Genomic DNA, 26,472 nt, shown 5'->3' with positions numbered 1-26,472 from the left:
CAATAATTTGTATTACTGAGGAAATTCAAAAAGTAAAGCACACAAAATCATTTTGCTTTTTTATTCATTAACATTAATTTAAAAATAAATTTATTTTTATTATTTATTTGAGAGAAAGAGGGAGAGAGAGCACTCCCATCCTCTGGTTCATTCTCCAAATCTCGGAGACAGCCAGGGTTTGGCTGAAACTAGGAGCAGGAAACTCAACTCAGGTTTCCCATGGGAGTTTCAGGGACAGAACTGTTTGGACCATCGCCACTACCACCCAGGGTCTGCATTAACGGGAAGTTGGAGTCAAAAATCAGAGCCAACTGTGGGACTTAGACTCTCTGATGTGGGATGCAGGTGACTTATTCATGTCTTAATTACTAGGCCTACCTCTTGGATGAATCAAACTATGTATAGAGAGGATGAAGAATCTCCTCCTAGGACATATGTGAGTAGTCAAAGTGTGTAATCAATGGGAAAAAAAAAAAAAAGAACACCAAAAATCCAGGCAGCACACAGCTTTGTGGATGATGTAGAAACATCTATGTACCACAGAAGACCTGAATTCTAATCTTAGCTCTGCCACAATTTCCAAGAGCCTATTCAATAAATTTCAGCTTCTCCAGGAGACCAGGCTTAGTGATTTCCAAGATTCCTGCTCTGAAATTCTGTGATTCTTTGAGACAGAAAAGTGTGGCACTCCTCTATATCTAAAACAATCTCTGCATGCAATTTTGGCATAAATCATTGCAGATCTATTAATCTTACCCTCATGCCTTCAAACCGGGATAAGGCTCTTAGAGGTCTTAAAGCTCTTAGTGTTCGCAGGGATCTTATGGCACCAAGTTCTGAATAGCCAAGAGCATTTGCTACCAAACTCACCAAAGAAACCTATAAAAGCGGAAAAAAAGCATTAGTACACTAAGCTGTTGCCTAAAGACATGACGTGGCATCTCTTCTTTAATGTGGAGATGGTAAATGTCTGAAAATAGTTTGGCAGCATGTATCTTCCAACTAATGGGGTTGTTTTACATTGCCAGCTTCATTTTCTTTTCTTACTGGTGGGACTAGAATGAATACTACTTGTTTTTTATAAATTTGCAAACCCTTCCAGCTGGATATTTCACACCATGAACCCCATTTCAACCTGTGTGGATACTACATATGGTTTAGTTCAAAAGCTAGATCTCTGTTTAATAATATTGATCAGAAATCATGTTTTGCTCCTGAATTCATGTAGCATCTTGGGTATGCATTGTGGAAGCATTTACTTTGTAACAGAGTTGATACTGGTTAGGTATCTTCCCTTTCAGGTCAAAACAGTTCTTTTTTTTTTTAATTGGCTGGGATGAAACATTCTTCACTTAACATAGGCTGGGAATACTCTATTCAGTATGCATTGGATACAATAGATAAAGGGAAAATTTTACCTGAAAAACTTTTCTTCATACTACACAAGATTTATAATACTGTACCTTTCATTTACAGGGATCATATACCTTTCTGATATTTATACTTATGATAAATTTTACTGAAATACATGAAAAGTGAAAGAATACAGCTCTTTTTCCTCCATTGGACATATATCATTTGCTTTAATTTTCTTTCAATATAATAACATCCAATATGTATACGTCCCAAGAAGCAGATATTATTATTGTCTTTTTATTGATGAGGAAGTTGAGTGTCTTTCACATACACACACACACACACACACACAGAGTGAGAGATGGAGTGGGGGAGGGAAAGAGAGAGAGACAGAGAGGGAGAGAGAGAGAGAAAGGAGACAAGAAAGAGAGCTGCTGATAAAGATGGAGTTGGAGACTTGAACTCAAATGATCTGACCATAAAAAGCAATATCATAACCTTTGCATGCATTATAAAATTTTTTACTTCATGTGAACTATAGAACACAAAAATGATTTGAATGACCACTTAGTCAGTTCTTGTATGGAATATATTTAACTAGTGATTTCCTTTATGCATGGGATAAGATTTATTCATTATACCTACTGGATGGTTTATGGGCCTTATGGCTTAATTTGTGTGTGTGTGTGAAAGAGGCTAATGAAAAAGGATCTGTTCTCAGTGAACCCTCCAAACAATCTTGTAAAGTAAGATGAAATCCATGATCTTCCCAAAAACACAAGATTTTAAAGGCGACATCAAAACTAGAAGGTTTTAAAGGCAAATGGAGCACTGTACCCTCATTGTTTAATTTAGGCTACATCTCACAGAACTGAATCAAATAATAAATGACTTGAGTGTTAAAACTTGATTAGTGGCAGGATAATTTATTGAGCTATTCATTTCTGTCTTGGCTTTGCTGCTATAGAAGACTGAAAAGATTAGAAAGGTTGTTAGAGAACATACAGTCTTCCATCATCTGGGCTTCTTTGTTCCACGAGGCATTATGAGTTTCTTAATGTTTCTGGGCTGACTCTCTGAAGACTTCCCTTCTCCCACCGAAATCCTTTATTAGACACGTAGGCTTTCAAAGGGAAGTGCATGAGATTTCTCAAGACTCTTATGTAAGGAAACTCATGCTTTGAAAGGAAAAGAAAGGTAACACCCAGAACCAGTGCTGGAAGGATAGAAGTCATGGATTGAAAGGCTGGGAGGCCCCATTGCATAAAACCATCTTACACAGGGCTGAAACTGACGACTGCTAGAAAGGTTGGGCATCAGCGAATCTGCACCTCTACTGATGGACTTCGTGGTGCATAGACCAAAGTGCCCGTGCTGCAGCCATGACATTGAGGATCAAAGAAACCTACCAACATAGTCCTTGACTGCATATATCTCAGAGTTCCTTGAAGTTCCAACAAAACTGCCTCACGTTGGAATTCCTGAAGGCCTTGAATAGGGAACTGCAGAATATTTTTTTAGGAAACTATAGATTTTTAGAATTTTGAGAATATTAACTGTATATTGTTTTCATCAATATATTTATAGTTTGAAGCTAATTTCCTGTATTAGTAGGTGCTTTACAATTTACAAAGATCATTTTCATTCTGTGTGTATCTTAAATAGCCCAGTAATTACTCCAAGAAAAGGCAGCAACAGACAAACATAACATTGGAATCTAAGTCTTCTGTTTTCAAGAGTAGTGCTTTCACCTTGGGCGAATTTGTGCCCAATTTTGGGCCGGTGTTGTGGCATAATTGGTTAAGCTGCCACCTGCAACACTGGCATCCCATATGGGTGCTGGTTCAAGTCCCAGATGCTTTGCTTCTGATCCAACTCCTTGCTAACGTGCTTGAGAAAGCACAGAAGACGGTCCAAGTCCTGGGGCCCCTGCACCCTTGTGGGAGACCTGGATGAAGCTCCTGTCTCCTGGCTTCAGCCTGGCCCAGCTCCAACCATTGCAACCATTTGGGGAGTGAACCAGTGAATGGAAGTTCTCTATGAATCTCCTTCTCTCTTGGTACTTCTGCCTTTCAAATAAATAGAATAAAATTTAAAAGGACAGTGTAATCCTCACCTCCTTCATGCTAAACAAAGAAGATACTCCTGCTAAAATGTGCAAAGTATTAACAGATACTCATTTCCCCAAACTCAATATTTAGTGTGAATTGACATGAATGTGGGTAACCACACCACACTGTATAGCAACTATATGAAGATGTATATGCTAGAGGTTTCCATGGTGGTTTACTTGTTATCCACACCTTTCCACATCTCTACAGCAGCTGAGATTAGGAAGCAAAGAATAATGCAGTAGGTGGCCGACGGTTCTGAAAACCCTGGACTTTCTGTGACTGGTTACTGCAGTAAGCAGTGGGAGGTACCTTCCCTTAAAATTGGCAGAAGATAATTTTCAGTTCAAAGTTAATTGTTAGAAGATAAAAATCATTTATCACCTCCATATATTCTGAAGATATATTTCAATCTAAAAGCTTACATAATTGGGGCTGAGGCTGTGGTATAATAGGCTATATATATATATATATATATAATTGAGAGGCAGACAGAAATACAGACAGACAAGACAGATCTCCCACCTGTTGGCTAACCCCCCAAATGCTTACAAGAGCCAAGACTGGGCTGGGGCTGAAGTCAGGATCCAGGAACTCATCTCAGATCTCCTAAATGAGTGGCAGGGAACCTATTATTTGTACCGTCACTTGATGTATCCCAGAATCTACATTAGCATGTAGCTGGAGTCAGGAACCAGATCTGGGAGTTGAACCCTGCACTGTAATGTGGGAGGCAGGCGTTTTAACTGTCAGACTAAATGCTCACTTCAAGTATTGTTTTTGATAACCTTGACGTGGGAAGGTCTTCATAGGCATGAGAAAACCAAGAATGGAGACAAAAACTGATAGATTTGGGGACATCAATCTTCTATATGCCAAAAAAGCCCAAAAGCCAAATAGAAAAAATATTTATATCCCATGTGACAAAACATTATATTTCCTTAATATAGAAACAGCTCTCACAAATCAGTAGGTAAAAGATCATTAACCAAATAGAACATACTAATTTTTCCAAACTTTCATTTTATTCTGCTTGAATTGAACAATGTATTTTTTATGCTACCTACTGAAATTCTATTAGAAGGAATGCAAAGGAATACAGGAAGAGTAAATGGGAAAATAGACAAAAAGGAGATGAGTTTTTAAAAATTCTGGACCATAGAAAGCCCAGGAATAATTGCTTTCGCACAGAGAAAAAGCAGCAGAAACCAAGTGTGTACAGAGCAAGTCAGATGATTTCACTGAATGCTTGAAAGGCTCTGGGCTTAGAGGCACCAAGTACCTTGAAAACACAGGGTAGTGGGTAGGACTGTAACAAGAATGGAAATTCTGTACACAGGAAACCTGGGCACTCTTGAGTTCCTTCACTCACCCTTCTCCAGCTCTGCAGGAGAGCAGAATAAATACATATTCACAGATTAGATTTTACTTGAAAGAGTAAAATCTACACCAGCTTCAAAGGGCAGAACATTGAAACATCAACCCATATGTGGTTGGATTTTCAGTCAGACCGCAAAAGCCTCATCAAAATATTGTGCAATTGAGGTTTTCCCACTAATAGTACCAAAATGTTTAAATAGCTTTTGTATTAACAGTGTTTGGAAATTTAGATTTCTAGATACACAACTCCCTACTTTACCTGAGAGGGGCCTTATGTCACACACACTACGTAGCACCTAGAAAAGACGTGAGCAAAGTTGCCATGGCAGATGTGAAGACTGGAGAGAGTGAAGACTGGAGTCTGGGATAGTTGAGATGGAGGAACTTGGATGCATGAGGTGCATGAGAGTAATGGAGTAAAGGTTGCCAGTAGCTAGGAGAAATAATGAGTGGTTCCCAGGCAAAATCAGTCAGAAATGAGGTTCATATTTTTAGAAGGGGATTTTGTAACTCTCTGCTCTTTGCCTTAGACATGCTTTCTATCATAGGCCCTCACAGTTTATCAATTGGTCCTTGATTTTGTATATAATTTAAAAATTCATAATGCCTACAATCTATAAAAGAAAACATCTTGATCATTGTGGTATTGTTTGTATAAGAAAAAGATCTAAGCATTCATCTCAGGGGAATTAATAAGTGAAATTTGGTGAGTGCTTTATTGGGAACTACTATTTGGCCCTTGGAAGCCATGGGTTCCATAGGAATATATCTTCAGTTTTAATTATTTTTTAAAGATATAATTTCCTCCATATTTATATAATGAATGTGTGTTGTATTGTTACTTGACAGCTAAGTAACTATTCTGTGCCTCAATTTCTTCATATAAAACATTGGGATAATAATAGTACATGCCTCACAGTTTATAATAGTGATTAAATGAATTAAGACACATCAAAGTCCTAGAACAATCCATGGCTTGATAAAGGATAGCTGTAGTTAGTACTGGAAATGATAACCCTTATCTGTGCTTCCTGTCACCATTTAGAATGCTGGCTGATGAGTTATGTACCACTGGAAGGCCTTAACAAAAAAAAAAAAAAAAAAAAAAAAGGGTCATCTGGATCTTTGAAAGGTGGTATTTGATGAGGCCATGACTGGAGGTTACTGCTTGGTGCTCACAGTGGTGTTGATGTGGTGTTGAAGAGGAAGAAATCAGACCGCCAACTCATTTATTACTTGGCAACATAGAGGAGAATTTGCTGACTGGTTATAAGGAATGTAAGAGAGAGGCTGAAGATGACATTAACTTGGCTGCACAGATTTCACCATAAGACTGAATAGGAAATTTAGGAACAAATATACTATAAAAGGGGAATGATAATGATGGTATAGAGAATTAGAAACTAAAAGTCTCCATGTAGAAGAATGTTACATGGAAATTTACGGTTAAGTAAATAATCAGAATAATTTTTGTAAACACAGTTTGAGAAATTTTTTCTTATTAGGAAATTAATAATACTAAAAATGAATTCAGTTCTTCCAAAAATCAGACAAAGTGAATTATTTCTCAGAGATGAAATTTTTGCAAGAATCTATAAGGACTTATAAGGTATCATGCTTTTTTTCAAATAATTTTAATAAATATTTATAGATTATGTATATCTATAGCAGCATCTACAGCACAGTTTTTACACATACACAACAGTAGTATAGTACATTTTGTTTTTTATATGAAGATAATATCTTTTTAACCTTCAGATAAGAAGAAAAGAATTACATAGAATCAGATAAAGTGATCCATCTAGTTTAATGTTCTGGTAGATGGAGGCATGGGTTAAGTTGTTCTCTACGATTTGAACAACAGTTGTTAACACCTGCTGTCTCTATTTCTTCATCTCCCTGTTCTCCTCAGTCTTTCCCAACAATACTTGTTCCCATCACTTCCATTAGACATCTCTCATCCACAACACCCATGACTTCCATTTTACTTTGCTTGTCACTTGACCCTGCGATCTTGAACAAAATTGGTCATTCCTCATTTGTAAAGAAATAACTATCTTCTCTGGACTTCCTTAATGCCATGTGTATTGTTTCCTTTTAACTACCACTTGTGGACCAGCGCTGCGGCTCAATAGGCTAATCCTCCACCTAGCGGCGCCAGCACACCAGGTTCTAGTCCTGGTCGGGGCGCAGGATTCTGTCCCGGTTGCCCCTCTTCCAGGCCAGCTCTCTGCTATGGCCTGGGAGTGCAGTGGAAGATGGCCCAAGTGCTTGGGCCCTGCACCCCATGGGAGACCAGGAGAAGCACCTGGCTCCTGCCTTCAGATCAGCACGGTGTGCCAGCCGCGGCAGCAATTAGAGGGTGAACCAACGGCAAAGAAAGACCTTTCTCTCTGTCTCTCTCTCAGTGTCCACTCTGCCTGTTGAAAAGAAAAAAAAAAACAACTACCACTTGTTAGTCAAATTCACTGACTCCCTCTCCATTGTCCAACATCCAAATGTTAAAACGTACCCACAGTTATGTTCTGGACTCCTTTGTTAATCTGTATTCTCTGTCTAGATGAGTTAAAACATGTTCATAGCTTCAAATGCTATCTATATCTTAATGGTCCCACATTCCTACTTTAGGCCTTTTTCCCTCTCCTGAGCTTTAGTCTTCTATAGAAGTAAACATTTCCTCTTGATTGTGTAACAGGAATCTCAAACCTACTGCATCTTTCTTGCACCCACCCTCTGCCTACCTTGCCAAACCTGTTATCTAATATCTCCCACCCCAGTCAATATTTCCACCTTATACTATTTGTTCAAGGTGAAATAATATTAACTTGTGGAATCCTCCCTTCTCCTCTAGCCATGCATCGAATCTATCAGTAAGTCTTTTTAAGTTAGTCTAAAACAGAATGTCTCTTGCCTGGATTATTAAAACAACTTTCTAATTAGTCTCCCTGCTTCTGTTCTTTTGTCTTCCTTTTTCCATTAGCTCATGTTAAAATAGTAGACCAGATCCCTGCTTATCCTGCCCCAAGAGCTTCCCATTGTAATAATGATTCATGTGTAATAAATTACCTAGTATATGCAATACACAATTCCTTACAATAAGATAAGAACTTCTTGCCATGGCCTAGGTACCCTTCTTTTATTTTCTACTTTTATTTAATAAATATAAATTTCCAAAGTCCAACTTTTGGATTATAGCAGCTTTTCCCCCTATAACCTCCCTCCCACCCGCAACCATTCCATCTCCCACTCCCTCTTCCATCCCATTCTTCATAGATTCATTTTCAATTATCTTTATATACAGAAGGTCAACTTAGTATATACTAAGTAAAGATTTCAACAGACTGCACCCACACAGACACACAAAGTACAGAGTACTTTTTGAGTAGTAGTTTTACTGTTAATTCACATATTACAACACATTAAGGACAAAGATCCTACATGGGAATTAAGTTCACAGTAACTCCTGTTGTTGATTTAACAACTGATACTCTTATTTATGACGTCAGTAATAAGGCTTTTGTCATGAGCTGCCAAGGCTGTGGAAGCCTCTTGAGTTCACAAACTTCGATCTTATTTAGACAAGGCCATAGTCAAAGTGGAAGTTCTCTCCTCCCTTCAGAGAAAGGTAGGTACCCTTCTGAACTCAATTTGAATCACTCTCAGTTGTGTTTCACCCCACACAAGCACACCAGTTTTATTGCTGCTTCTTGAATCTCCTCCACTCATTTCTACTCCAAGGCTTCCAGACTGTTCTCTGTTCCTTCATATTTCTGAGTGACAGTCTCCTCATTTCATTCACCCTGAGACACTTTCCAGAACATTAGTGTACACACTCTCCTATTCCCCACCTGAAGCCATTTTCTATCCTATTATCTTCTATGATTTCATAGCTGTCATCACTTTTTGCCTGTATCTTATTTTAGCCGATAAAGGGCTTGCTTTGCCTGTACATATCTCCTTTATCTGCAATAGCATACAGCCCTTAAATGAATCAGTGATTAATTTTAGGAGATTAGAAAGTTAGCTCACTGTAATATAGCTTTGATTTTAGATAGGAAATTGAAGAAATTACATTTTTTTACAGATATATATATCTCAAGATCTATTTTTAAAGTTACATTTCAAAGCAATGTTATTTTCTATTTTTTAGATTTCTGAGTCTATTTAGTTTTGTTACAGAAACACACCCTATGGGTCTGAGGTCCTTCAAAGTATGTTTACTTGTACTTTCAAAAATTGCTTTAACTTTTTGTTTATTTGGCTTGGTGGATTCAGTGGTCTGAGAACAAGTTGTTTCTAGAGTTATATTAATTTATGTGTTTACCTCTTGCTTTGAAAAAAGAAAGTCGACTCATTTAAGATAAAATAACTTACATAGACATAGATGGCTTAAACAGGTCCAATCTGCTGATTTTGGTTCATTCAGTGGGAAATAACTTTTGAGACACCAGTCTTTCATTCATTCATTTAAACATTATTCAATAGATACTCACATGTTATGTTAGGTGTCTAAGGATACAAACATGATATAATCCCTTTAATCTTAAGAGATTTTTGCATTATAATCATATTTTCTATGTGGGAAAGTATATTAAAATACATTTGCAATGTAGTAAATATAAGTCAACATCTGGAGAAGTTCTATCACATTTTTGATTTTTTTATTTTGTTTACGTAATACAACTTCATGGATTTAATATATGCAAATTTGGGAATATCTATCACATTTTCAAATGATCTTTATACATGATGAAAATTTTTTCAACCAGAGGGGATTTTTGAATATAGTTAGTGTTTCATCATTTAAATAAAAAATGGAGATTATAAATGCTGTATCCAAAAGCCACACACACACACACACACAAATACAGTCAAATATGTATATTTGATTGCACCTCAAAAAGTGTGTAGGAAAATAAAAATAGAAGACAAATTTATTGGAGCTAGCATTGTGGTGCAGCGGGTTCAATTGCTGCTTGGATAGCTGGCGATGCATACTGAAGTGCCAGTTCAAACTCCGGCTGCTCTGCTTCTGATGCAGCTTCCTCCTGATGTGCCTGGGCAAGCAGCAGCAGATAGCTTAAATGCTTGGATTCCTGAAAGGGGTTCCAGGTGCCTGACATCAGCCTGACCTAACTTTGGCTACTGTGGACATTTGGGGAGTGAATCAGCAGATGAAGATAACTCTCTCTTTTCTCTTTGCTTTTCAAATAAATAAATAATATTTCAAAAAGATAATTTTATTTTAATACACAAAGTTGTTAAATCCATGCATAATTTTTTTCAAGATATGCATTTTTCATCCATGAACTTTCTGGAGTCTCCATCTCTATGTCTGTGTGTGGGGGGGTGGTGAAACTTTAAAAAAATCACAGAAAAATGAAATTTAAAAATAAGCTTGTTTTTGGTATAAATTTTTAAATCTACATATAAGTTCTTTTTCATAATATGTATTTTTATGAATTCTTTGTAGACCCTGATATATTTGTCCAATATTCCTAATGCATTTACAATGGATCATTTAAGCAGCAGATCTGTGGAGGGGTGCAGTAGTACTGAACTTAGAATCAGGAAGTTTGAGCACTAGTGTCAGTGTTATTATTAAGTAGTTGCACTATCCCAGGACAATTATTTAAACTGAGGCTTCCATTTCCTCATGTCTAGCATACAGTCTAGATATTCCTTATGAGACATTCCAGCTGCAGAATATGAGCATATTGAACTTCCTTTTGTGGTTAGTGTTTTAGGATAAAATTGAGAATTCTCTCTATTATTCATGAAAGGCCAGTCATGGAAACTGGAAGTCATTTCTGATCTATTAAAAGCAACTTGGCAGCAGATTTCAAATCAACCCAAAGGGTTAAACACATTTTGGTTATCTAATTATAAATACTTGCAGGAAGGAAGAAAGGGAGTAGAATTCAGACAGATTCAGGCTGGTCAAAATGATAAAAAGAATGATTGCAGATATAGAACAACCATTGATTCATATTGGCAAATGTTAGAGCTAAAAATAAAGTGCTTTATGATTGCTAGGAAACAGCTAGAGATAGTGCCTAAAGCACCTTGTTTTGTTGGTAGGCTGTGAAGCCTTGTGCAATAGACTATAACAGACTACAAAGAACCAGTTCACTGTCATTCGGCACTAACACTTCTCCGTCACTTGTAATTTAAAAAGTAGGGCACAAACCAGATAGATTCCATAAATGGTAATGTTCCTAGGACCACTCAACTCAACTAATCAGAGACCTACACCTAAATCTTTACATGGTAAATATCTGATTAGCTACTGAAATGTCTAACTATGATTTAACATGCATTTTTTGTCTCCATGGGTATGTGGATAATGAATACTGCCATTAAGTTAATTTAACATTATTTAGTCATCTGCATTCTACAAGGGCTTCGAGTACAATTCTCATAATTTCTAGTCTCAATTTTGTCTGATTTTTTGCTCCTGAGGATTTCCTTTAATGAAACTGCCCATTAACTAGTGCTGAGGCCTGCCAATCACCAAGTTGTTCAGCTACTCCTTACTTCAAGGTCCTCAGTTTTCAGAAGAGCTGTCTGCCTATAATATAGCTATGTCCACAATTTTAGGACATCCTCGACACTGGTTGTAAGCTTTTCCTCATTGTATTTATTGTGGTTTTTCGTTTTCAATTTTTTATTCAAGTTTTTATTTAGTTGTTTTTATTTATTTGAAGGGCAGAGAGATGGAGAGAGGAATCTTCCATCACTGGTTCACTCTCTAAATACCTGAAATAGCTAGGGCTGTGCTAGGCCAAAGCCTGGAACCTGGAACTCAGCCTGGGTGTTCTATGTGGCAGGGATGCAAGTACTTCAGCAGTCACCTGGTATGATTCAGGATGCACATTAGCAGGGATCTGGAATCAGAAATAGAGCCAGGATTCAAACCTGTGATGGAGGATATGGGCATCCCAAGTGGTGTCTTTTTTATTTTTTTTAAGATTTATTTATTTGAAAGGTAGAATTACAGAGAGAGTGAGATATACTCAGAGAAATCCCCCATCTGCTGGTTCATTCCCTAAATGGCCACAATGGTTGGGCCAGGCCAAAGTCAGGATCCAGGAGAGTACTCCGGGTCTCCCATGTTGGTGCAGGGGCCCAAAGACCTGGGCTATCTTCTGTCTTCTTTCCCAGTTGCACCAGCAAGGAGCTGGATCAGAAGGGGAGCAGTCAGGGCTTGAATTGGCACCCATATGGGATTCCAGCACCGCAGGCAGCAGCTTAAACTGGTTCCATCACAATGATGCTTCCCCACCAAGCATTGTCTTAACTTCTAAGCCAAATGTCCACTTTTATTGTGTGTGTGTGTGTTAAAATAACTGTGTAATTGTGTCAGCATTAATAAAGCTATGTTTCAAAGTCAAGGTTTTAATCACAGAAAATATATGAAGGGTCAAGTTTACCTCTTTCAAAAACAGTTTCTTAAGATTCATTCAAGATACTTACATCAACGATCAAGAAATCCAGCCAGCACCAGGCATTAGTGAAATAGGTTTGAAATCCATAAGCTACCCATTTGAGAAGCATTTCCAAAATGAATATGTAAGTAAAGACCTTGTCAGCATATTCTAGCATGGTTTTGATAGTCTTTCGCTGTTCAATATATATATCTTCAAAAGCCTGTATCAAGAATAGATTATTTTACTGGAATGGTTTGCCTCCCATAAATATTTGAAAAGATAGCTTAGTATAAGAAGTAAATGACTTGGTAAGTATTAGCTAATATCTTCTAAGTATCAAACATCAGGAGGTATCTAGACCAAAACAAACTGGGAACATGATGACAGGGAAATGTGTCTTTATTCATTCAGTAAATTCTGTCTTCCTTAGTTCTCACTTTTAAGTCTCTGTCTCAATTACTGCTGCAAAGACATGGTTTTAATGATGTATTATAAACTGAGAAAATAACTAAATGTTCTGTGAATGAGGGAGAGTTGGCTTATTCCATTATTACTTTGTATGATTTCCTGAATGATCTGGCTTATTTTGAAAAAAATAAGTTGATTATACATGAAGAAAACAAAATGCACTTTCAGTCTATAAATGTTAATGTGATTATTAGGGAAAACTGGATAATGTTTGACAGGGAAGGTAACATAGTTACAAAATGTCTCTGGTTGTCTCAGTGAGGAAAACATCTGTTAAATAAACACCAAATGAGAAATTCCATCTGTCTGTTTCATGGTCTTGATTTATTTTGTACCAGATTCTGCAAAGTTAATTCCTGGGTGCCATGCTCTGCAAGGCACAGATATACCTCCTGTTTTGTTTTCTAAACTTAGTGTATGCTTCTGGGAGTTTTTGGAGACTGAGCTGTTCAACTAGAAACTGATTCTTGCTAATATGCATTTCACTCACCAAAGCACCACTGCTGAGAAGGATCATGAAGACAATGAAAGTCTCAAACCAGTTGTGTTCAACAATACTGTAGCAAGTTTTCCGAAGATTCCACCAGATCTTCCCCTTCCCTTCTTCTGTACTTACTTGACAGAATGGAAACTTTTTAATACATCCTGAAAGACAACATTAAAGATTATCCCTTAGAAAGATGTATTTTAATCTTAAACAAGAGGAATAAAAGATAAACTTTCTTGCCCCCTCTTGTCTCCAGTCTTGGTTCATCATTTTATAAGCTAGCTGGGTACTTCATTCGGTAGTTATCTTCAGTATTCATCCTGTATAGTGGATACTTCTCAGACTTATATATTCAGAAAACTACTTAGAATTCAAGGAACTACTTTTATTTTAATCATATTTACTTGAGTAAAAATGTTTTCATTCTTTGATACCAGTCAGGATCTCTTTGTCTCAAAAACACTGACAGAAGTAGGGTCCAGGTGCATCTTTCAAGTTGAGAAGAAAGTACCTGGTCCAAATTGTCGATTCATATTTTTATATTATCCTTGATTGTTTTATCATGTTCTTTTCATGCACAGAAAATCCTGTTGTCTTCTCAGGTATTAGCCACTATCAGCTTTTCCAAGCTAATTCATTTTCAGTCTTGATTCTCTTCTTACCCATATGACCCATCGGTCATTATCTCATTTCTTTTTCCCCTCTACCCCCAGCCTTCATGGTATTTCTAATGTCCATGTATTCTTCTGCTCTCACTCTCTGAACTACTACTCATCAGTTCAAATCCAATCATACTGAATCAATAAATCTTTCTTTCTTGATTTGTGTGCCAAACACTGTGCTGTGAAAACAACTAAGGTGTTCCCTGCCAGCCTGGGCTCTCCAATGCAGCTAGGTCTCACAATAGCTCTGACCACAGCTCAGAGTGATGGCATGGGCTGGGATATAATGACTGAAGCATCTGTAAATCAGCACACCACTGACAATGCAGAGATTGAGTTATCAAAGGCATAACATTCCTGAATCTGTAATCTGCAATCTGTAATCCTGTAAGAACAGCTTTCTGGGATTCTGGAGGGTGAGAGAAAAAGACATTTCACATCATCCTATTTGGCCAGCCATAGTCATTGTTATAACATAATCCAGAAATATAAATAAATTCTTTGGAAGAAAAGCAGAAAACAATGTAAATATTCCTTTACCATTTCTTTTAACTATTTTCTTCAAATGAGTAGTGAAGGTACTTCAAATATTTGTGGAAAATGTATACTACGAAAAAAACTGCATAGATTTCAAATTTTTGCACCAAAATAAACATCTTTTTATTCCATTTTCCATGAATTTTCTGAAACACCCTTGTCTATTCAGCCGTGAAAAACAGGAGTGATTGTGTTGAATCATATTTGATTTTGTTTACCTTCAGTAAAACAAGCCTCTGGTTTAAGGTCTTCCTCAGGTTCAATTTCAGCTTGTTCACCTTCCCGGGGTGGAGCAACATCAACTGTGCTTCCTTCAGATGAGCTGGTTGCATTTAATTTCTAGGAACAGAATCCCATTTAAAAGATATGATTTTCACCCCTTTTGTTCAACTAATTGGAAACATCCTCTTAGACTGTGAAAAACTGGTAGTGATAACATTTGATTCCATTGATATTGTTGATAATTATGTACTAGTAATTTAACATAATTAAAGTTCTGCTATTCAAAACAAAATGACAACTACTCAGATAAAAAAGGTTAGACAGCATTTGACATGGCTAACTTGGAAAGGACAGATTATACTGATTAGCTTGTGTTGTGATCTCCATTTGTATATGAATGCCATAGGAAAAATAATCAAACACATTATGATGCAGGCCAAACCAAAAATAGTTTGGTAAAAGTTTGGTATGCTGACACCTCCTAATGATTATATCAATTAAAATGCATTGAATAAAATAGTCATTTCCTCTTTTCCAGATGGAAATTTTCAGAGGGCAAAGAACATTACCAGTTGTTTCTAAGTACTGTCCATGTTTCTGTAATTTTAGAAAGGAAGAGCAGCAAATTAACATTAGTCACAGTCATTATATTTCAACTTTGAGCTATATTTTTCTCTGGCTTATATAACTTTCTCCTGACTTTACTGGGAAAAATGATGGATCTCTCATCTTTCTCTCTCTCTCTCATCTCTATCCCTCTCTCTCTCTCTCTCTCTCTTGAACTGCATAAATGAATTCAATACTTGCCAAAGAATTCTAAATGAAATGGAAATTTCTTCACAAATGGCATTCTCCAGAACCTGAATAGACTTTCATTAGGAGCACATTCTAAGTTCAACATGTGATCAGGCGGGGACTTTTCCTTTAAATCAATCACTGTGACATGCCATATGGCTAGCAGAGCTACTTTCATGTTACAAGAATAAATATCTAATAAGTTCTGTGCAATTACTTGGAAAGAGATTATGAATGTTCAATGTGTATGAAACTGATGTGATGACAAAACATACAGCACAACTTCGATAATGTAAAGCTTTTAAGATGAAAGAACAGCACATGGACATGTTATTGGTTTCAGAGTCCCCGTTAACTTTAATAGCTAACTCTTAGGGTCACTCTGCCCTAGCCTTCTGAAAGAGTTAATGTGTTATTAAAAGAAAAGACAACAATTCTGTAAATGCAGATCACACTTAGGGAAACTGACTCAAGATTCCTAATTTACATAAGTAGTAATACAAATCTAATTTAATATTTTAGATTGTGGATTTAGTCAAGAGTGGTAGCCAAATTGTACTTTCTATGTATTTCTTGGAAGGGGGCATTCACCATGTTCAAGTATATATGCTATGAAATGACTCCAAGTCAAAATATAATTCTGTGATATAGTACGTCCTAGACTGGAGCTTACAAAAGAGAGAAACTAGCCACCATTTTTGGATGATGGTCCTTAGGATCATTATGGTACAAGATCTTTTATCATTACATTCTTCTATATTTTGAAGAGGAGGAGAGTACAGATGTATTTTGTTCATGAAGAGTTTTCTGCTTCTGATAACCATGAAATCTTTATTCTTTCAAGAAAGGCCAGGAAAGCTTTGCTATGAAGAACTGTAGCAGGTTCTGAAAATAGTGGGAGTGAGCATTCAGCCAATTGGTTAATATGCATGATTCCACATGGGAGTATCTGGGTTCTATTCCCAGTACTGGCTCCTGCCTCCATCTTTCTCCTTATGCAGACCCTGGGAGGCAGTAATACTGGCTGAAGTAATCGGGTTCCTGCCACCCATGTGGAAGACCTGGACTGAGCTCTCATCTCCCGCTTCCCAGCTGCACCGGGCATTTGACGAGGGAATCAATGAATGATAACTCCCTCTATGTGTCCCTCTCTCTGCCTCTCAGATTAATTAACTGGGACCCGTGCTGTTTACAGCAGGTTAAGCTGCTGCTTAGGGCACTGGCATCCAATAATGGAGCACGGATTCAAGCCTTGGCTGCTCTGTTTTTGATCCAGCTTGCTGTTAATGCTCCTGGGAAGGCAACTGAAGATGGCCTTGGTGCTTGGGTCCCTGCCACCCATGTGGGAGATCCAGCTGGAGTTCTGGGTTCCTGGATTCATCTGGTCCAGCCCCATCTGCTATGGCCATTGATGGAATGAATTGGCAGATGCAAGATTTCTCCTTTTCTGCCAAGCTGCCTTTATTAATAAAAATATTAAAAATAAATAACAATTCATTAATTTGGAACCCCCTCCCATTCCATTATTTTTCAAAGATACTGTAAAAAGAAAGAAAATAATTGGCAACTATTTTCTCTGAACAGCTAACACCTTCCTTCCAATTTCACTGGTAGTTTACAGGTTAGGCTGGTATTTGATGAGTGACAGCAATAATATCCATGGCAGACACGACAAGAAATCAAATTATTTTGAAGTTAATTACAAATAGCTTCATGTCTCTTCTTTTCGGGTAATTAATTTCAATAATTTTTCTGAGCCTAGTCATGGTCCACCTTCTCCATGAAGCCTTTGTTCCTTGCATGATTTCTTCATGCTAAATTTTATAGAACATTTAATCCTTTACACTTGTTTTCTTTGACCGAATACTCCCATAAATACATATATATATTTGTAAATGTACACACAAATATACCAAGTACACAATATACACATACATATATACATATATATACCAAAAGATCCAATATATCACAAAGCATAGGCTATATTCTAATAGTGATGTTGAGCTCATGAAACATGAATAAATGAATGATTGCATTTTATGTTACTTTCATGGAGAGAATTAAATGTAATGTTTAGACAATTTCCTATCTTCATATTTATATAAAACACAGTCATGGCCTTGATAGAAGTCTAAATAATTATGCTAGAAAATATAATTGAATTATTTAATTAATAACATTTTAGTGATAAAAACATATTTCTAAAATGTTTCTCTAAAGTACTGTAGGTGTTAATGAAATATGAGGAAAGTAAATAATAAGTATATACACTTATACACATATACTTGCTCACTTGAAAACTTCAGAAAATATACTCACCCTTCATTTCTTATTTTAGCACTGTTAAAATAATTGTGAATTATTTAATTTTTCATATTATAATTATCTCCCCCATATTTTAAGGTATCATATATTATACAAATACAAATACTTATTTGAAACAACACTTCAGAGCACAAATAATTATAACCACTAGCCTGAATATCAATTGCATCAACTGTTTACCAAGTAAGGATTTCTGGATGTTATATTTGTTACTGGTATGATATTCAGATTATAAACACTTGTGAATTGGTTAACATGCTTGCATATTAATGATCTCAATATTTGAAGTACTCCTGTATACTCTGCATTCGTTCATCTTATGATACAGAGAGACATGTTAGTGTACCTCTATCTGTCTGGCATTATGAAACACAGCCTATCTTAGGAAAGAATCCTGTCCCTGTTCTGCTCTTCTCCCAGAAGCAGAACACATTTACGTGAAGAATTCCTTCACTCTTAACCAGAGTCTTTCTAAGTGTAGGGATCAGATTTTTAACATAGGCTCTGAAGAGCTCCTCAGAAGAGGACTTGTGGGCACTGTTTATAAGCCCCAGATGGCCCTCATAAACCAAAGCTCAGATGACGGTAGGCTAATATTCGCTTTACTTCCTTCCCTGTGAAAGTCAACATAAGATCAACTCTCCGGAGTTACAGAATTAGGCTTACTTACATTTTATTCTTAATAGTCAGAAATGACACTACAAAAACCCAGGCCACATTTATCACAGGAAAGTACAGTATATGCTTCCTTGCACAAAGTTATAAAAATATTGTATCAACTTCATAAAATTTCATGTTATTAACTTATATACATTAATAAATTAAAGCTCGAATTGAGTTCTTATTAAATTATACAAACTTACCAATTTATGATATATTATTGTCTGATACATTTTAGTTACTGGATGCATAAAGATATTCACTGCTATATTTTTAAATCACTAATTTGTACCCTAGAAAACTAATCATCTTAAATTTTATACATTTATATAATGTTAATAAATGAAACATTTGCCATTCATATTCTACTAGTCGGTAGTTTGTGATATATGTAGTCATAGCTATTTCAAAATAACTTGCAAATTGATTTTAAAGCATGTAACTAATTTAAAAGCAAGTGATTGAAGAAAAATACAAAGAATAACTTACTTTGTTTATATTGCCATAGCTGTGATACTACAATGATATAAAAAAACAAAGCAAAGAAACCTGAAATGAAATTTATCAATATTAAGGAACTTAATGATCATACTAAATAACTAAAATTAATACTTGTTTTGAAGTAGGTCAAAAAAACACAATTGGAAATACAGACACACAATATAAAGCTTCCATATAAAGCCACATAACATAGTACAAGTTCAAACTTGTTTTCTTGTACTATTTTCTCCCTACCCCTTCAATATGGCACTTAAAAGTTAGATTCTTCCATCCCTTGTAGAAAGTACTGAGTCTACAGAAGGATGATGACTTATGCTCTACAAATGCACGCTGGAAAGCAGGTTGTAAGATGCAACATTCTCCAGGCCTAATTCAGCCACAGAAAACATGCCTGGCTGTAGCAAAAGCCCGGCGCAATGCTGTGGAAGCTGCACATTAGTCCAAGCACCATGTCCTCAAGACATGGTACCTGAACGTGAAATGTTCAAGAGGCATCACTATAAATACCCCTTAGAGGAATGGGTTCATTCAAGATCCAAAGGACAGAATTAACACCCCAATAGGCCATGAGAGCATTCCCCGCCCCACCAATAACATGACCTTATATAGAAATTCCCCCTTGTGATGAATATCGCTTTGATTTTTATCCAATTAAGTAATGAAATTTAACTCAGAGATAGAAGAGAATGTTCGCAACTGGCCTACTTCCACTGAAATGCGCTCACATTTCACATATTTTCAGTCAGCTGTCAAATGTTCGACTCTCACAAACTGCTGTATGATTAAATAGACAAAATAAAAGATTCAGCCATTACAGATTGCCTTTAAAATCTAACTGTTGCTCTCAGATAGTCTGGATTTTTGTTTTGCTGATAGAAGAGGAAACATTTTTGATGACTCATCCTACCAGGGCCTTAGTCTGATTTTTTGGATATGCATATTCATATCTTGACTCATAATATTTCAATTGAAGAACAGGCAGTCACAAAGTGAGGCCATTAATTACTTGTACAAGGCAAGGAGAGCAAGACTAAAACCCATAGCTCCTTTTTTTCTGAACATTCATACGATGGCTAAAAATATGAATCCCCAGCCTCTGGTTTTGCTTTGACATGTATTAGGTATGCAATACCCCTAGTGCTCCCTTTATTTTAAAATAGCCTCAATAAGAACATGATATGTAAAACAAAAATAATTACGTGGTAGTTGAATAGTAGGGTTGAAGAGTATCATCAAGGGAAAAGCAAAAGGCAATTTATAAGAGACGCAAAAATTCCCATCTGAACTGATCTGTGCCTCATAAAAAGTCTCCTCAAGCTCAATTTCACAACCTTTCAGCATCACAGAGAAATTTAAATCTGTAGTGATTCTCATTGCTGTCCAGATTCTAAAAACACAGCACAGCACTTTTCCTAGAAGGGCACATGCTCAGACCCGAGTCAAGCATCTACTTTCAAAGATTCCAGAAAGCCTTTGCAAAGGAAGCCACCCTGGGATAAACATGGTATAAAACGTAACCTTCCAGTACCAAGTAATTCTTTTCTGCTAGTGAAGAAAAAATAAGCCAGATTTTCTTCAATGACTAACATTTTGCTTTCCTCCCAAAACAATGCAAGAAAAAATTGCATAAATCAACTAGGACTGCATTTTCCCCATTTTTCCAACAGTTTTATTTCTGAATTTGTTATACCGTATGGCTGATACTCAATTATACCGAGAAAAGAACACACTGTGAAAATTAACCCTATAGGTAACCCTAAACTCTAATTCGATATCTTTTGTCACCAATATCCTTGGAAACTGCCAATATGATTGTACTTTTCACTTTTTCTTCATCATTTCCTTCGCAGAACACAAACATTGGCTGAGAAATCAATAAGCAGTGATACCAACAGGATAAAGTAGAGTCAAAGAATAAACTAAAGGCTCAGTTAATCCTCAAGGCTACAGTCATCTTGGGAGAAACACTCTTCTCTTCCTAAAACTAGAAGTAGTAAGTAACTAAAAGTGTTCCTTTTCTAAGTCTCTTGTTTTGCTTGCTTAGTTTTGGGTAGAACATTTAGGAAGAAATTAATGTAATTCAGGGAAATTCTAAATCAAAAGTGGGCACCCTGGACCAATTACTCAATGATCAAGATGCCATGAATTTTTCATCCACATCGTGTTTCTCTTCTTTTACTTTACAGTGATCACTTCGATTTTGCAGACCCTTGAGTTAACAACTTCCCTAATCCACATGACAACACAAGATATGTGGCACCAAAATGCATATACAGACTACGGCCCTTCAGCTCCAAAAACTCATAATCATCCTAGACTTTTTTTTTTTTTTACAGAGCCTTTCCCCAGGAACATGAAAGCAAACACACCATCCAGAGCACACAGATTAGACAGATTGACAAGTAGATTCCAGGATCTGAATATAATGATCTGAAAGTGGCAGTACTATCAGAGGAAAAAAAACCTGTGAGGCTCATTGTGGTAATATAATCTACTTATAAGGGCTGAATCATCAACAAGGAGGTTGTGGTCTTGTTAATGAAATAAAAGCAGAGAAATAAAAAAAATGCATGCTCTCTTAAGTCCTTGTCTATATCGAACCTTAAACATTCCTATCATGTTTTAAAACAGGTATCATAAATCCTGTAGAGCATGCAGTATTGCTTTTAAAAGTCTAAACGTCTAAACTAGAAAATTCACTAGCAGAATTAAATACTGGGACTGCCCGTCTCGCCTGACCATGCTGTGATGTGTCACGATTCAGCAGAGAGCAGCTGGGCGAGACTAGCACTTCCTTGCCATGGCAGGGGAAGGATCATAGCTGAGTAGCATGCAGGCCAGTCAAAGTTCACTTAGAAAGTGATTGCACATGGAAAGCTCGCTTGGGTAACCTGGGTAAAAGTGGTGGCACAAGCCTCTGTCTGGTTAAAAAACACCAGAGCTGCGTTCTTGATGGCTCCAGCTTGATTTTACCCCTGTGAGAAGTAAGAATGATAAGCAGTGAAGGTCACGGTAGGATATTGATAGATTGTGTTTGGAATTCAACTTCAAATATGATCGTTAAAGCATTCATTCTATATCCTTCACTCAGGAAGACATACCAGTACTCTTTTAAAGATTAAATTATGAAAAAAATCCATAGTTACATGAAAGTTTGAAGAAATCATGATTACATGAACTTTAAAAATATAAAAATACAAGTCCACATTTAAAGCCTGTTGCAAAATTTTTATAGTTTCAATGTTTTCCAAGATAAAAATAATTGCTATTTTAAAATGCAAGCCTTTAGTTCTCTTACAGTTTTTCATTGAAAAGCTTATGCTTATTTGCATATTTGCCTGTTTCTTTTAGAGCAATGTATTTATACAAATATAATATGCACAAAATAACACAATTCATCTTTCTGTCTCTAACAATCTTCTAGAGTTCATTTCTCCCTTACTGCACCAGCCAGTCATACTTCATTATGAAAATAGAAGGAATAGACTAGGTACGGTTTTTAAATAAGACGTAAGTTAATGAATAATTCATCATCTCCTCCTAAAGCAGAAATTTTGTACAGTTTTTAAGCAAGAAATGAGTAAATCTAGTGTATTTAACCTATGTGGATTGCTTACTTATTAGCAAAGAAATAGGTGTTCTGCACCCTCCAAAGCACAGCTCAATATTCTTTTGCAACTTTTGGTGAAAAAACACAAAACTAAGAAGTATGAATGAAACTGCTACCATATGGCTATGTTGATTTTAATGTGCATTTATGTGTGCGCACATGTGTAATAGCTTTTAAAAAAAGAATAACCAAGCACATCTGAAATGTGACCAGTGTTTAATATCAGCAGTTTTCAAAAATTTCATATCAAAACTGCTTTGCGTTTCCTAAGTCTGCTCTATGATGTTAGACATGAAAACTTTTGCTTTTTTTTTTATAAAATCATACTTTTTATCTTGTTGTGAGCATATATGAGAATTGTCCTATTACTTTTTGGAATTGGCTAGTAGTAATTTTATCAAATCACCCACATAAAATTTATTACTGAAGTTAATATTACCGTTGAAGATAATTTGAAATAATTTGAAATGTTTTCCTAGCTTTATAAAGACATAATTTTACATTAATTTGATGATTTTTCCAGTGACATATCTGTACATTTTAAACAACTGCATCATATTCTGGAATTGGATTCCAGGTATTCACAGTTAGCTTGAAAGAGGATAGAATACTTTTGAATATATAGGCAATAAAGTTAGAGAGCTACGTCCTGTATCAGAGAGCCTAGGTTCAACTCAGCTCTACTTCTGAGTCCACCTTCCTACTCATGTGCACCCTGAGAGGCAGCAGTGATCATTCCTGTTGGGTCTCTGGCGGCCGTTTGGGAGGCCTGGATTGAATTCCCATCTGCCAACTTTGGCCTGGCCCAGCCTATATCTCATTAATCCAAATTTAGGATATTTCAGCCATTAAAAAGATGTGACAATGATGTGACTATGATGTAGTATTCTTCTAGGCAGTCATTTGAGATATCTGTGGCTATTTAAAAGTTCTGTAAGTATTTTGGAAACAAACTAGTTGAAGAAAAATGAGACATTAACTTTCTGTAAAACTAATAATATAAGTCTCCCAAAAGTGTCTCTACCTCTCAGAATTTCCCACCTTTTCCTGACCTTAGCTATACTTGCTATTTTGTCTTAAGTCTTCTCATATTTTCACTTTATAATTACTTCCTTGGTGAGCTCCTCTTTTTTTTTTTTTTTTTTTTTTTTTTTTTAAGAGAATCTGCATTATCAAGTCTAGTTTTGACCCTGACCTCTTATCAAGGCTCTGGTTCCCAACACTGTCGCTTATAATTCAGTATTTCCATTTAAATTCTTCCCACATAAATCTGCTAACCATTTTAGAAAGACCATCTCAGTAAGTCACATTACCTTTTTTCAAACTTCTCAGATACTTTGCTAGGATTATCAAATTTCCAGTTACTCTCAGCTCCTTTTACATATTGCTCTGGCCTGAAATTTCATCACCTAATTGGTATCAAATGATTATTACTACATTTACCACAATAATTTCACATATCTCACTTGAAACTGTTGTGATGTTTAATATCAAATAAATGTCCCTAAAATATAGCTTTCATTGCTTACCCCTGCCTCAGAGTAGACAGTAGCTCGATACTGACTATGGCACTAATTCCAAACTCTGATTCAAAACTTGTTAATCCTTTGGCAGGTGTTTAGCATAGCTGTAAAACACAGCTTGGAGATGCCCCCATCCCATATCAACGTGCTAAATTTGAGTATGGTGACTCCACTGACTCCACTGACTCCACTGACTCCACCTTCCTGCTGGTGTACACCTTTGGAAGCACCAATGATGATAACTGGATCCCTGCCACCCACATGTGAGACCCAGGTTATGTCCCTGGTTCCTAGCTTTGGTTTGGCCCAGCCCCAGCTGTTGTGAGTATATGGGGAGTGAACCAGCGGTTGAAAGATCTCTGCCCACCTGTCTCTCTGCCTTTAAAATAAACAAAATTAATAAATAAAAATTAAAAATAAACTTTACAATCTGAAATTATCTTGCCCACCCAAATATAGTCTCCATTAACTTCTAAACCAATATTTCATTTCTGCTGATTGCTTCACTTCACCTGAATACTGACTTCACTCTCAATGCTGGTTTTCCTTCAGTGGGTTTCAGCTTTTTGCTTTCTGTTCATCCATATTTTATCCAAACACTGAGATACACTTCACTTTCATCCGCCCTCTTTAGCAACTACTCTTTCTGTTTTCACACCTACAGACTTATCTGCTGTCCTGGAGGATTAAACTTTTTAACAGATCTTTAGTGGTTTTGTGAGTTAGTGTTGTCTTTTTCTAACATGTTGAGATTTCCCTGAATGGGAATCATGGTGCACAGTGCTTTCTAAACTCCGCCTATTCCCTCACATTCATAAGAATGCCAAGTTCACAAAATGTGCTTAATAAACTCTTGTTAAATAAGTGATGTTTCCCCGTAAGTAAATCAATGTCAGGTGATGAAAAATACTTAGAATTGAATTCTTAGTTTACCAGAATGAGCAAAATAAATTAGGATTGAAATCACTAAGCAGCTTTTGAGTGGGCTTCAGAATAAATGTTACTGTTTCATTTTGTATGTATTCCTTTTCAAAATATTTTCAAATTTGTATTAGAATATATTTCAGCCGGCGCCACGGCTCACTAGGCTAATCCTCTGCCTTGCGGTGCTGGCACACCGGGTTCTAGTCTCGGTCAGGGTGCCGGATTCTGTCCCGGTTGCCCCTCTTCCAGGCCAGCTCTCTGCTGTGGCCAGGGAGTGCAGTGGAGGATGGCCCAAGTGCTTGGGCCCTGCACCCCATGGGAGACCAGGATAAGTACCTGGCTCCTGCCATCAAATCAGCGTGGTGCGCCGGTCGCAGCGCGCTGGCCGCGGCAGCCATTGGAGGGTGAACCATCGGCAAAGGAAAACCTTTCTCTCTGTCTCTCTCTCTCACTGTCCACTCTGCCTTTCAAAAAACAAACAAACAAACAAAAACAGAATATAGTTCAGCAGCTCAAAAATGCCTGAAAAAAAAATCAGGAAGCTGTGAGTTGTAACATTGTCATCTACTTATTATTAAAAGGATTTCAGACTGAATTCTGTTGGTATATGCACTAAAAAAAAAGTTCCAAAATATGCTCACAAAATCAGACATCATTGGTCTGATTCTCATGGTATCAACATCATAGCCTCAAGCTAAAGCGTCTGTCGCAACTCCACATCTGCAAGACTTATGACCCACTGGTATAGTAGAAGCCCATAAATAAATTGTAGCAAAATATTTTCATCTTATTCTCAAACACAGAAATGAGGAATTAGTGTCCTGAAACTACTATTAAAGATACTGTGAATTCTTACCCTGCAGTAGAAACAATTTCTTTTCTTCCTCTTTCTTTCCTTATTTTCAAAAAACTAATTTTATGACAGTCAGAGTAGGTTTCTTACCTGCACTTTAAACACAATACTTTTCAAAGTAACTTTTCAAGGTAGTTCTTCGTATTTCCAAGTTTATATGGAAGATTTTATAGATTTATTCAACCTTTATTGGGAAAATTACCTCCAGTCCTACCTGGACCTTCTTAATATATATAACACTTCCAAAAATTAAACATTCTACCACAATGAATAAATCTTTCAGACATGAAAAATATTCACAAACTATTCACATTAAAAAATTTCATTGCAGAACGTAAGTGAAGTAAAGAGACAAGACTTTGGCAATTATCACTAAAATAGTTTTCACTGATTTTTCTACAGAACATAATGTAGTATAGAGTAAAATGTGTTAAATAATACCTCTTCTTTTGGAGGCTAATTCTTAAAACAGATTTCAGTTACAAGAAAATGAACATACTGATTATTAAGAATGATTATTTCCTGTGGACACCTGAATATCTATAACTAGACATTCCAGTTTCTCATGATTTTCCACTGTCACCATGTGGCTTGCAATACCACTTTGTAAAAAAGCACATAAACA

The 26,472-nt window shown here is 36.5% G+C and overlaps 1 protein-coding gene across 5 annotated transcripts in view; it reads right to left on the bottom strand.

Annotated features, from left to right (window-relative positions):
• Window positions 1-26,472, bottom strand: part of SCN3A (sodium voltage-gated channel alpha subunit 3) — a 117,696-nt gene that overhangs the window by 14,260 nt on the left and 76,964 nt on the right. For all 5 annotated transcript variants that reach the window (XM_070070740.1, XM_051848557.2, XM_051848559.2 and 2 more), the window contains 4 exons: window positions 14,650-14,770; window positions 13,236-13,390; window positions 12,324-12,497; window positions 757-879 (listed from right to left, as the gene is read on the bottom strand). In XM_070070740.1, coding sequence (XP_069926841.1) covers window positions 757-879; window positions 12,324-12,497; window positions 13,236-13,390; window positions 14,650-14,770 — 573 coding nt within the window. The remainder of the gene's footprint in view (window positions 1-756; window positions 880-12,323; window positions 12,498-13,235; window positions 13,391-14,649; window positions 14,771-26,472) is intronic.

Source organism: Oryctolagus cuniculus, chromosome 3 (assembly GCF_964237555.1).
Source record: "Oryctolagus cuniculus chromosome 3, mOryCun1.1, whole genome shotgun sequence".
Lineage (NCBI taxonomy): Eukaryota > Metazoa > Chordata > Mammalia > Lagomorpha > Leporidae > Oryctolagus > Oryctolagus cuniculus.
The sequence above is the reverse complement of the archived record's forward strand: the minus strand, read 5'-3'. Positions and strand labels throughout refer to the sequence as shown.